Genomic DNA, 14,001 nt, shown 5'->3' with positions numbered 1-14,001 from the left:
GATGGATGGCCTCTGTGGACACTGTTAGCCATCATCTCCAATGATGTATATGTGACTGAGGTGAAATATTTGAGTTACTAAACTTTTAAAGCATTCCTAATACTATTGTTTTTCTGTTAAAAGTGCTTCATCTAGCACATATGCCTAAATACACATTTGCTGATTATTCATGGTAAGAGTGTAAAACAAACCAGTACATTAAGGGAAAACTTACTGTCAACTATCTATCATCATATATCCCCTGGAAAAGATGTAGCAATACAGGGATTATACCAACCTGTGTTATTTAAAATCAAATTCTGCTTCAACCAAAATTTACCAAAGGCCCTCCTTATCTATAAGTATACTAACTTTGCTCTCCTACAAAAAATATTGCTGCCACACATAGTAGCAATTAGTTTTGTTGCAACTAACATAGCCATTATCTCTATATATAGAGTTCTCTTCTGTTTTCAACCCAGAGATTTGGTTCATTATGCATGACATTTCTGATAAATTTACTTAACCAATTTCTTAGAATAAAGAATAAACATATCAAGAAATATAACATCTTTGCATTTCTAATTCCTGATTCAACCTCTACAAGTTCATGTTTACAACCTTTCTTATAAAAGACTTGATTACAGCCATCAGCATATGTAGCTTCATCCACAATTTCATGTTAGACATCACTGGCCTGGTTGGCCAAGTGGTTAGTGCATCTGCTCTCCAACCAACAGGCATCAGGTTGGAATCCCACCAAAGCATGGATGTTTGTGATTGTCATTAGGTAGGAGGTGAATTTCATCACACAGTGTGAGAACTCTGCCCTGTTTATTGGAGACCTGGAGTGGCTTGAAAAAGTTCTGTTTGGTATCTAGAGCAAGTTTTTTAACAAAAAATATAGTAGTGCCTCGTAGTTCGTATTTAATTTGTTCCAGAAACCCGTTCGAAGTCTGAATCAAGATTTTACTTAAGAAATAATGGAAAGCTTCCACAATATCTTGTGTTCTAATCCAAACAGAGAACAATTCTTGAAGGTCGGCATTGGAAATGCATCCTTTGGCGTCCTTCTCTTCCATAAAAATTTCTTTTTCCACTTCTTTTTGTTGTTGATCATGAAGATGTTGAAGTTCTTCTGTGCTGAGTTCGGTTTTATGATCAGCTATTAACTCCTCTACATCCTCATCACTCACCTCTAATCCCATAGCTCTACCCAAAGACACAATTTCATTTACAACAGACTCTTCTTCACAGCTTACTACTTCACTGACTGAAATACAATCTGGCCAGAGTTTTTTCCAAGCAAAAATCATTGTTTTAATAGAAACTTTTTTCCATGCCTTATCGATGATCCTTAAGCAATGAAGAATGTTGTAATGCTCTTTCAAAATTCTTTAAGGGTCAGTTCTGTGGCATTGGTTATTTCGAAGCACTTTTGAAACATAGCCTTAATATACAGTTTTTTGAAGTTTGAAATCACTTGATGGTCCATGGGTTATATAATAGAAGTGGTATTGGGCGGCAAAAACTTTATCTTGATGAAACTGAATTCACCAACTAAATCCTCCTCTAAATTTGGGGAATGAGCAGGAGCATTGTCCATCACTAGAAGAGCTTTTAATGGTATATTTTTTTCAGTAAGATAAGCTTTTACAACAGGTGCAAATTCTTGATAAATCCACTTAGTGAAAAACTCTCTGGTAACCCATGCTTTCATGTTGGCCTTCCACATAACACCAAATTTGCTCTTTATGACATTGTTCTGTTTAAAAACGCATGGATTTTCAGAATGGTAAATGAGCAAAGGCTTTATCTTGCAGTCTCCACTAGCATTACCACAAAGCAGCAAAGTAATTCTATCTTTCATAGGTTTATCTCCTGGTGCCGTCTTTTCTGCTTTTGTGATATAGGTCCTTTTGGGCAATTTTTTTCCAAAAAAGATCCATCTCATCGCAATTAAAAACCTGTTAAGATACAAATCCCTCACTATCCACGTATTCCTTAAAGGTTTTTACAAATTTGTCCGCTTCTTCTACATAAGCACTCGCAGCCTCTCCGTGCATGACAACACTATGGATCCCAGTTCATTTTTTTGAATTTATTGAATCAGCCTCTACTTCCTTTAAACTCCCCATTTTCAGTACTGGTCCTCAGGTGTGCGTTTCTTAATTTCACTATGCAGATGTTTGGCTTTCTCACAAATAATTCTCTCGGTAATAACGTCACTATGTAATCGCTTCTCGTTTATCCATACTAAAAGGAGTTTTTCCATCTCTTCAATAACATGTGATCTCCAGGAGGTCAATGTTGTCACGCCTTTAGCCACATTTGCTGCTTTTATTGCTTCCTTATTCTTAAGAATGCTACTTATTGTTGACTTTGACATTTTAAACATCGTCGCCAGATCCGTCAAACGTGTACTGCTTTCGTGTTTCATGATAATTTTTTTTTTTCATTTCAATTGTCGATACTACAACTTTTCTTTTAGGTTTTGTTCTTTCTACATTCTTGGATGCCATGGGCAATAAAGAAAATGTCAAAATAGTTAAAAATTCTCTACACAAATGTATCACACAATGACTAGGCTGTGTAAAGTAAGGGACAGCGGACTGAGACAGACACACTGCGCAGGCACGGGGAAGTGAGTGAGGGAAATTAGTGGGGGAGAAGCATGCCGAAACTGTCTAATGCTATATGACTCTAAAAGGAGTTCCTGGACTATAGCTTGAACTTAGAAACACCGTTCGATCTGCGAATCAAATTTCTTGCGTTCTCGAGCGTTTGAACTCTGGAACGTTTGAAGTACAAGGCACTACTGTATATGTAAAATTAATTTTAAAAAATAGAAAAAAATATCCCGTACTTCCATGGGGTGGGAGCCACATTTAAAAAAAAGTATTTACAACCTGCTTTCTCCTGTACTCGCTCATTATCATGCTCATCCTACTCATTTCACAAACCATGCAGTACTCTGATATCCCAGGCTACAAGATCATCTACAGCTATTGCCTTAAACATTGATTTACAAACTATCCTCCAATGGGAAAGGACAAGCTTGTCATGTTCAGTGTGACCGAAATGCAGTCCTATGTTTTCTCTTGCAAAAGAGTTCTCAGCTCATTTATCCTTATTTACCCTCAGTAATACACAAATCACCAGACAAGATTAGATCGCTCTGCTTGGACTATTTACCTCCAGTCTCTCATGGCATAAACACATCATAGCAATAGCCTCCTCAGCATTCGAGAAACTAGGCATTCTCTTTCTTTCAAGAGCAAGTCCAAATCCACACGTGCTTAGAATACTGCTCGTATGTTTGGGATAGTGCACCTAAAACTTCCATTGAAATCCTTGATGCTGTTGAGAGGCGAGCAATTAGGCTCATAGATGATCCCTCTTACAGATTCACTTCAACCTCTCTCACAGACTCATTGTTTCAGTATTGTGTCTATTCTACATGTACATCCCTCGTCATTGCTTCATGCAATTGGCAATCATCATTCCTCCACTTTTTGTTGCATCTGTTAATACAAGAGCAGCAGCAGCAGCAGCTGCCCAGCATCACTGTACAAATGCAAGCATACCGAACCTACTTCTATTCTTCCTCTCTTATTTCATAGACTTCTGTCCTCTGGAACAGCCTTCCTCATGAAGTATTCCCAAACAAATACAACTTGCTTTATTATATAGAGAAACCTGTGGAGTATTCATAACTATAAACTCACACATATGCCACAGTAATTAATTTTTTAATAATATGTAAATATTTCATGTTAAGTATCATAAGATGACTGACATCTTTGTGGGCAATGCCTTTGGTAGGCATTGCCCACAAAGTATTCCTGGTGATTTTTACAGGATAATTCACCATTGCTTTCCCCAACTCCCCAATTTTATCTGGGCTCAGGACCGGCATATGGCTAGGACATATTCATGACCGCAATCCATGTGTGTTCGTGGGGATGAAAAATCCGAGTTTCCTAGTGAAAAAAAATCCTACCTTCGTATGAGACCGGCTAACTCACCTTTGGTTGAAAGAGACCAGATAAAGATTTCTCACGTTACCAACAGGAATCGAACCCAGGTCTTTCCGGCCAAAGGGCTTCATCTATACTGACTGAGCTATGGAGGCTCCAGTTATAAACAACAATAGGAATCACATTTAAAAAAAAACACATTAGTGCACATGCTTATATTGGAATCCACCTGTGTACGGTATCATGTTTAAGGACTAAATACTACTGGGCTGTAATTAAATTAAAACTCATAAACTTATTTTATACAGCCGAGGATAACAATTTCCCACACTTTTGGGGTAGTGAGACAGTCGTTATGGTTCTGATTGGATCTGTGCCATAAGGCTTCAGCACTTTCTTTATACAAATGCTCATATTTATATATGGATCGATTTAGTAGCTTAGTATGTTGCCGTTGGATCCTGTGGTTGGCATTTTCAGCCACAGGATCATTGATGTAGCCATATTTTTTCAACTTTTTTTGAAGACAGACCTCAGAAAAAGTCTGCTTTCACCTGAGTAAGTGAACCTATGAAACATTATGTGGTTAAGTTTTGGAGAGGCTGGTGAGAACCAGGATCCAGAATTGGGTTTACAACAATGGTATTATATATTGGATGTACAGCATGTATTTGTTGTGACCGTCTGTGGTTAGCGTATCCGCTCTCTAGCCAAAAGGCTGTGGGTTTGAATCCTGCCATGGGCATGGATGTTTGTGAAAATTTTAGTGGTTGTGGTGGGCAGTAGATGCCTTTGGAGTAGATGATAATGGTAGTTGGTGGAGACAGAGTTGTAGAGTAGATTAGTCTTTGTACTACCTAAAGGTGTTAAGTAATAATAATAATTATGGAGGTGTGATATCAACCTATGAGGGTGGTCTGAAAAGTTCTCGGCCTCAACCAAAGATGGCAGCACAATTGGCAAGATTTTTTTTTCTAAGTTGGCACATCTGTCATAAGCATCCATGTTAAATTGCAAGTCATTCTATCAAGTAGTTTGTTTTATACAGCTGTCTGAAGCAAAAGTGTTGTCTGTATCCCTTGAAATGGATAAAATTGAGTATCATGCAGTTATAAAATTCTTTGTAAAAGAAGGTTTAACGGCAAAAGAAATTCATTCAAAGCTCATAAAAGTTTATGGGCTGCCGAGTTTAATCGTGGCCGTACCAGCCTTGAAGATGATCCATGTGAAGGACATCCAAAAAGTGTAACACCACCAGAAATCATTGATCAAGTGCACAATATTATATTGGATGACCGGCAAGTCAAAGTGCATGAAATTTCTAAGACTATATGCATATATTTTGCATGAAGAATTGCAAATGAAAAAGCTCTGCGCAAGATGGGTGCTGTGCTTGCTCACAGCAGATTAAAAACGCACTTGCATGAAAATCTCTGAACAGTGCTTGGAGCATTTTAACAAGAATAAAACTAATTTTGTGCATCAATTTATTATTATGGATGAGACTTGGATTCACCATTACACACTAGAATCCAAACAGCAGTCAAAACAGTGGACAGAAGCTGGTTGTTAAGCGCCAAAGAAGATAAAGTCGGTTTCTTCAGCAAGAAAGGTCATGGCATTGGTGTTTTGGGATGCTAAAGGCATTTTGTTTATTAGTTATCTTGAAAAGAGTAAAACAATAACCAGGGAATATTATTCTGATCTTTTAACCAGTCTAGATGAAAATATTCCTGAGAAAAGATCCGGTTTGCAGAAGGAAAAAATCAGCTTTTATCAGGACATTGTGCATCTCCCCACAAAGGTGTTTTGGCAATGGGAAAATTAAGGGATCTGCACTATTAATTGTTGGAACATTCACCCTATTCCCCAGATTTGGCTCCCTCTGACTTCTATTCTATCTCTTCTGAAAACGAAGACTCTTCTTTGCTGATCAGCGAAGAAGAGTCTTTTTTCTTCTAATCAAGAGGTGATTGCAGTTGTAGAGGGGGTATTTTGTCTGATCTTACTGCAAACCACTACAGGGATGGGATAATGGTGCTGGAGCATTGCTGGAATAAATGTATGTCTTAAGGGAGATTATATTGAAAAATAAAAGTAATTTTGAAATTATAAATTTGTTTTTTCGTTGTTAGGCCGAGAACTTTTCAGGCCACCCTCGTAAATAAAAAATAAATTAGGACACAATATAAGTTTTGTTTTGCCAAAAAAAAAAATTTGTTTGAATGGTTCTTTCCACTAATCTTTTAATAAAGCTTTTAAATATTATCGTTAGATTAACTTTTCAGATTTTTTTTTATCTAGAGGTTTTCTAATTATTCAACCTTACATTCATCTCTTCATTTGTTGTAGATAGTATCGCAACTTAACAAAGCCGATGGTGTAAAAAAAATCATTATAGCAGAACATAACCTATTCAGAGGACTTTTGCCAGGTAAGCATTTAAGTATATTTTTTATTTGAAGTTTAAAAAGAGGAATAATTGTCTCAGAGTTCTGTAGTTACTGGCATTGTGACTGAAGAACTATTTTTCATCATGAAAAATATTATAGAAATGATTACCATGCTTGATTGACTTCAAAATAAACTTAGATAGTTTGATCTTCATCAGTCTCTTCTGGAATATATGCATAACTAAACTGCATTTCACTATGGTATACTTTGGAATGACTAATTTTGCCAACGCTATTGATGCTGTCGTGATCTCTGGTGTAAATATATATATATATATTTTTAAAAAAAATTGGCAATCCATTCCTTCAGGTCTCTGGTCCTCACACCTTTGCTAACCCAATTTTCATTGATGACCACTTGTCCTGTCCTCTCTAACCAAGTGCTGGAATATTTCCTCTGTGTTAATCTTATAAATAATTTACTATTTTAATATTTAAAAAGAAGTATTAAAAAAATTACATCATCATCATGTTGGATATATGTGAATATAGAGACTTATGGATATAAGCAGGACAAATTAGTATGACTTAGCATCCTGCTTTTGGGTGAGAAGTTTTAGAGTTGCAGTTGCATCAGTTAGTTGAATATATGGAATTCTTACCATCAGGGACTGGAGAGCTGTACAAATATAAGTGGAGTATTTGGAAGGGCCTAGCAAGATGCCAGGCCATTCCAAAAAATTTGGTATCTTTGAATGAGAGGTTTCAGAGTTCCATCAAAAGCTTGTTGGGAAGCTGAAATCCTAGAACCTTTGTTAACCTGTAATTCTGAACTCAGTTTGGCTAATTAGAACCATGTAGAAAATTTTTCTACATGGTTCTGTTCTGTATCATCCTGAGAAAGGATGATACAGAATATGTTCAGAGGTGTAATGTAAAAATCCTACATAATTGTGATTTACTTATTGTGTTTATTTTTACAGGATTATGAATATTGCCTATAACTTTCATAAATACACTTTAAAATTAAATTTTAGTTGCATGATAAAACATTATTTTAAAAAATTGGTTTGCATTTCTTGATTTGGTTGTAATTAGGAAATCACATAGAAATATTGTGTATTACTATCAGTATTATTTTTATTACATGAGGACCTTCATGGAGTTCAGAGCCTCATCACAAGAGAGCCAGACTATCCGCACAATATCTATCGTACCTATCCTTGAATCCATTGATAGGCAAAGCACTCACAACTGACTCCTGTCAACCTGTTCCATTCATTCGCCATTCTCCAGACAAAAAATCTAGTCCTCACACCTTTACTGATCCAATTTTTAGGAATGACCACTTGTCTTGCCCTCTCTAGCCAAGTACTAAAATATTTTCTCTGTAAAATTCTTTAAGTAACTTAAATGTTTCTATGGTATTTCTTTTTCGTCTATCAACCAACATTTTTATGCAACCCATAAGCCTTCAATCTATCATCGCCATTCTGCAGACTACTCGCCTCTGAATTCTCTCCATCACTTCCTCAGGAAAACCCAGGTGACCAGACTGAAACAGTAATGCAGATGTAGTCTTATCAAGGTTTTATAAAGAGGAATGGTAATATAATCTTTATACATCTAAAATGCTTTGATTCCCTGCATGATTCTTCTATTTATTTCTTCATCTTATTTTTCCTAAAAACAAACTAATTGACCAAGGTAAATATAATCCTTTTCCTTAATTGGTATCTTCACCTTCATGCAGAGAGGAAGTTTGTGCACACCAATAACCTCAACAGTAGCTAAGCTGCTGTTGGAGCCTCCCTAGCAGAACTCCTCGAGAGGTAGATGTCACACTAAGAGAGATACCCTGGTCCTCCAGGTTGGGGGTTTTGTGTAAGTTTGGTTACATTACCAAGTAAAAGCTTTCAACAACTCAAATTCATTTACTGGAAAATTCATTGGACAGAAACAATAGAAAATGACCAAGAAAGAGTAAAAGTAAATAATTAGGAATCTCAGACATTTTAAAAGTAGCCACATGGAATGTACAAAGCATAACAACAAAGGAATTAAAATTAGGAAAACAACTAAAAGCTAAAACTATTAATATAGTCATGATAACAGAAACATGAGCAACATAGGTGGCACCTGTGGATAAGTAATGTTAAACTTGTGCTCCCGCATTTTATCGTAATTGTAAGTGTTTTTTGTGCAAAATAAGCAGCAAACGGAAAAGTAACAGAAGGTACTAAGCAGCCGATTACTACAGTACAACTCGTAAGTACCCATAGTCCATTAAATCTGCTATATTTTACAACTAAAAAACAGCCACGCGAAAGCGCTATGCCTACCGTGCGAAGTAAAGATGGCAGCCAACAATGGAAGACTATCTCGAGTCTATCAGCATAGCATCGCCGATCACCAACAAACTGAATGACATTACGAAGTGCTGCAGCTGTGAAACTGAAGTCAAAGAAAGGGGAAAAAGGCATATTGTGCGATTTCTGTTGCAACTGGCTACGTACTTCCTGCGCGAAAATAAATGAATCTGCACACAAACTTTTTACCGATCTAAACCAGCCCTACTTCTGTATACAACGTGCCTCCCTTCCGTAAAACAAATACTAAACCTAGGGAAAAGAGTCAATAACCTCAAGCAACAGCTTAATACCGTGATCAATACCTTCTCCTCCAAAATCGGAAAGTTGGGAACATAGCTCGAGGCGCTCAACAGCCTGCGCCTGCTAACGAACTTCGTAAATTAATCGCATCATCGGTACATGAGTCGCTCGAGGCCGAGAATAGGAAACTTAACGCTGTTATCCTGAACTTTCCGACGGAAAACGATACATCAGCAAACTTGCAGGAGAATGTAATTTCGATCTGAGAAATATCGTCAAATGCCATCGTATCGGATCCATTAACAAAAGAAAGGACGGAACGAACTTCCCACATCTTGTGAAAATGACCTGCAACTCACCAATAAACACAGCCAAATTTATAACAGTGATAAACAACAAGCTGAAGGACACTTGCTCCCAGTCACGCATACATGCTCGACCTGATTCAACCTTTGCCCAGAGAGAACAAAGACGCCAACTCCGAGGACAACTAGAAGAAAAACGCCAAAATGCAGAGAACAGTTGGGTAATAGACTACAAACAATCCAAACTAGTACAAAAACCAAGTGATGCCACAAAGGACACTAGTATGCAGGCACTGCATAGGAAACATGCAAGATCCTTGGGGTCAAATCCATGCCTAACAGAACCTTGCATATCCACTACCACCTGCAGTCTACCAAACCCCACCTACTCTTTTTAACAGAAACTCAAATCCCCCCACCCCACCCAGTGTACATATATCTGCTCTGACATACCCTGCCAGAGAGATACCAACTTAGAATCGCCCAACTTCGACCTTCTTTGGCTGAAGATATCCCTCCCCCACTCAGTCAAATTCATCTGCTGTCTCTATTGCTCTCCTAATACCACTAATCACTCTGAACTCTTCCATTTCCTCTCCTTAAAAGTTGATTTTCTGCAATTCCACTCTCCCAGCAGCGAAATCGTCCTACTGGGTGACTTCGACGTCCATAACACCAATTTGCTTTCCTCTTCCAGTTATGCAGATCCTGCAGGCAGAGATGCTGAAACATTTGCAGTCACTAATGACCTCACACAAATTGTTCAAAAACCGGCCAGAATACCAGATAACCCAAACCACTCACCAAATACCCTAGATCTCTTCCTTACTAATGACCCCTCCAAATATGCAGTGAATGTAGTGAGCCCCGTGGGCAATTCTGACCTCAACTTAGTGCTTATCTCTTCCCCCATGCAACAACGCCTACACAGTCAGAGTAGTTTGGCATTATAACAGTGCGAAACGAGACAGTCTCTAAGACTACTATGCTTCATTCCCATGGTTAGACTAGTTTCCAGCCTTCCAGTCCAAACATATGCATTGAACGCATCACCAAAGTGATCCTCACTGGCATGAAAACATATATTCCCCACACTACTCAGACCTGCCGTCCCCTAACCAAAAAATGTGCCAAGGCTGTACAAACGAAAAATCAGGCATACCACAACTGGATCAAATCAAGAGCCCCATCCTCATTCAATGTCTATACTGAAGCCCGAAACAAATGCAAGAAAATTATCAATACTTCCAAAACAGAATTTGAATGGGCCAAAAGCAGGAAGCTTGCAGCCTGTCCAAACAGCAGCTGTGCCTTTTGATCTCTTGGCAAGGTAATGGACTGTAACCTTTTGCCCTACACTATTCCCACCTCTATCATACCCAGATGGCTCAATAGCAACACTACCCATAGAAAAAAGCTAATCTCCTGGCATCACAGTTTGCCTCCAATCTACACATAACTGACAATGGCAAAAGCCCTCCAGTCATTCCAACTGCCCCTGTATCCTTTTGCCAAAAAGACATCACAAACCTGTTGTCTGAATTAGACACAAAAAAGTCTCCTGGCCCTGACGGCATTCCCCCAATTATACCGAAGATCCGTGCATTGGAACTGACTCCCATCCTATGTCACCTGTACACACTCTCTTACTCCACCAGTATATATCCCAAAACCTGGAAACTGACCTATTCAACCCATTCCTAAAAAGGGTGACAAATCACTACCATCTAACTACTGCCCTATTTCACTCACTTCAGTCCTATCTAAAGTAATGGAGAAAATCAACTCTCAACTCCTAATCTACCTTGAAGGTACCTGGCTATTAAGCGACTACCAGTACGGATTCCTTCAAAGCCGTTCAACAGGAGATCTACTCTCATACATCACTGGACAAATGCCATGGAGAAATTCGGTGAATCCCAAGTAGTTGCACTCGATGTCTTCAAAGCTTTTGACCGAGTCTGGCACAAAGGCTTACTAAGCAAACTCTCATCATTTGGACTGCCTCAGGACTTCTGCAGATGGATTGCCAGCTTCCTGTCTGGACGCACACTATGTCTGATGGTAGATGGCTCCCTATCCTCTCACCATCCAACAAATGCTGGGGTCCCACAAGGCTCAGTTCTCTCATCAACCCTCTTTCTTCTATATATCAATGACCTACTTCAGTTGACCTCTAACCCAATACACAGTTTTGCAGATGATAGCAGATTACATTCCTCCCTTTCATTTGACAAACCCTACTCTACACAACTCACCTCAACCCACAGAACATCAACCACCACTGCCCTTAATTCTGACCTCCAAGCCATCTGCCAATGGGGCTCAGATAAGCTCGTCAACTTCAATGCTAATAAAATCCAGTTCTGTCTTATTTCTCACAAAAAAGAACCATTTTCCCCCAGCATTGTTTTTGATAACACTCAAATTCTCAGACAAGATGAAATTTCTCTTTTCGGAATTACCTTGACATCAAGCCTCTCCTGGCATAAACACATCACAACCATTACATCCTCAGCTTCCCAAAAACTAGGCTTCCTCTTTCGCTCAAGATGCTACTTCACCACTAAACAGCTGTTAACACTATACACGTCACAAATCTGCCCAGCTCTCGAATGCTGCTCTCACATCTGGAGTGCTTAAGGGTCAAAGCTGTATAACTGAGAGGACACCTACACATAGCCTTTAAAGGAACCGACCAAGGCTTCTTACCTAATGTCCAATCCTCACCTTCTCGTGGTGCACCCTGTTGGGTATCTACTTGGATACTGAACGAACAAGGATGGGCTGGCAATTTTGGGATTTAGCCGACCAAATTGTATTCTTATTGGTTAAACCAAAATAAAAAATTATGGTACAACATGACAAAATTGCATGCCGGCTGGGGCGTCGCCAGTTAAACAAGACCCCCGTTGTTGTCGCCAGGAAACCAGGGTGAACAGTGAAAAGTCAGCTTCTGGAACAAAAACACATCCCGACTCAACAATACCAGCAAAGAAATGGAGCTAGCTGAAGAATTAGATAAGCACCAGATCGACATAATAGGGGTGACAAACAAAAAAGACAAAAACTGGTGAGACCTTTCTGAGCAATAAATACAAAATGTTATAATCAGGAAATGACAATCAAGGATACGAAGGAGTAGCCATAGTATTCAACACAAAATACAAGGCTAATCTTCTTGAATGGCAGGCAGTCTCAAGTAGACTGATGTGGGCAAATATGAGAATGGGGAACTGGACAATGAGACTTATTTGTGCCTATGGTCCCACAGAAGGTTCTACTAAGGTAGAAGTGGAGGAATTTTATGACGCTTTAGAAAAAGCAACTGACACAATGAAAAAGAAAAAGTTGGTCCTTGTTGGGGATCTAAATAGCAGAGTAGGAAACGATTGTGAGACATACAAAAATATTTTGGGAAAATTTGGAGAAAAGAGCAAAGCTAATAATAATGGCAAATATCTGTTGGATTTCTGCTCAGGACATGGACTGGTTATTACTAACACCATGTTCCAACATAAAAATGTGCACAAATTCACATGGAGAGAAGAGGCAAGAAATAAGAAAAGTCTCATTGGCTATGTTATTGTTGATAGTGATGTTTTCTCCCTGGTGCAGGACATCAGAGTGTACAGAGGATTTGAAATTGGAAGTGATCACTATTTCTTGAGCAGGATAAAATTGAATTTCATATTGAAAAGAATAACATGTAAGAAAGTTTTAAAGTGAATAAAAGTTGAGCAGCTCTCAGATATGAACTGTAGACTAAAGTACACAAAGTTTATAGAAGAAAAAATGAAAGTGTTTGAGAACAGGAATCAAACCTTGGAGATTCAGTGGCAAGCCTTGAAGAAAGGCCTGATTGATTCAGCTAGAGAGGCATGTGGTAAAGTTGTCTTCAAGTATAGAAAAATTAGAACTCTATAGTGGACACACTATGGAGTTCTAATTTCCACTGCCTCTTTGACTTGAAGTCAAAGAGGCGGTGAAAGAAAAAAAGAAAGCATATCAAACGTTCCTGCAAATAAGTCAGCTTGTGCTCTTAGAGAATACAGAGACAAATGCAAGAATGCTAAAAAAAAGTCATGGGAGGACTTTGGCAAGAATATAGAAAATAAATATCAAGAAGGTGGCAAAATATTCTGGAGGTTGTTGAAGAAGCTTAGGAATGGAGGAAAGAGTGCTGTAAAAGGAGTTAGAGATGATAAAGGTGACATGAAAACAGAAGAAAAAGATATCCTTGAAGTATGGAGTAATTACTTTGAAAAACTGCTAAATGAAACAAGTAGTGATGACAGCACAGTGATAAAAAAACACTGACCAGGCATGCAGTCAGGAATACATATCCATACTTGAAGTAGAAAAAGCCATCAAAGGCTTGAAATGTTGAAAGGCAGCAGGAGGAGATGATATTCGACCAGAAATGCTGAAGTATGGTGGTATAAAAGTCTTACAGTGGCTGCACTGCATAGTTCACACGCCGTGGACAGAGGGACGAATTCCTGATGATTGGAGTAGAGCTCTCATAGTACCCATATACAGGGTGTTCGGGATAAATTTGACAGTTTCGTAAGGAAAAAGAAAATCTTCTTTGTATCTATTAAATTTAATGAATTGACAAAAAAACATTACAGGCAGAGTTAATTACAATACTATCAACAAGATTTACTCAAAATAACCACCATTAGCATCGATCACAGCTTCAATTCTGCTTCGGAACCTCGAACAAGCT

At 38.4% G+C, this 14,001-nt stretch overlaps 1 protein-coding gene across 1 annotated transcript in view; it reads left to right on the top strand.

Moving 5' to 3' along the window:
• Nucleotides 1-14,001, top strand: part of wal (electron transfer flavoprotein subunit alpha wal) — a 117,649-nt gene that overhangs the window by 24,936 nt on the left and 78,712 nt on the right. Inside the window, exon 3 of the mRNA XM_090404187.1 lies at nucleotides 6,312-6,393. Coding sequence (XP_090260313.1) covers nucleotides 6,312-6,393 — 82 coding nt within the window. The remainder of the gene's footprint in view (nucleotides 1-6,311; nucleotides 6,394-14,001) is intronic.

This window comes from Typopeltis vanoorti, chromosome 14 (assembly GCF_054136105.1).
Source record: "Typopeltis vanoorti isolate ZY-2024b chromosome 14, IOZ_Tvanoo_1.0, whole genome shotgun sequence".
NCBI classification, from domain to species: domain Eukaryota; kingdom Metazoa; phylum Arthropoda; class Arachnida; order Uropygi; family Thelyphonidae; genus Typopeltis; species Typopeltis vanoorti.
Note: the sequence above shows the minus strand (reverse complement) of the source record. Positions and strands in the feature narration are given on the sequence as shown.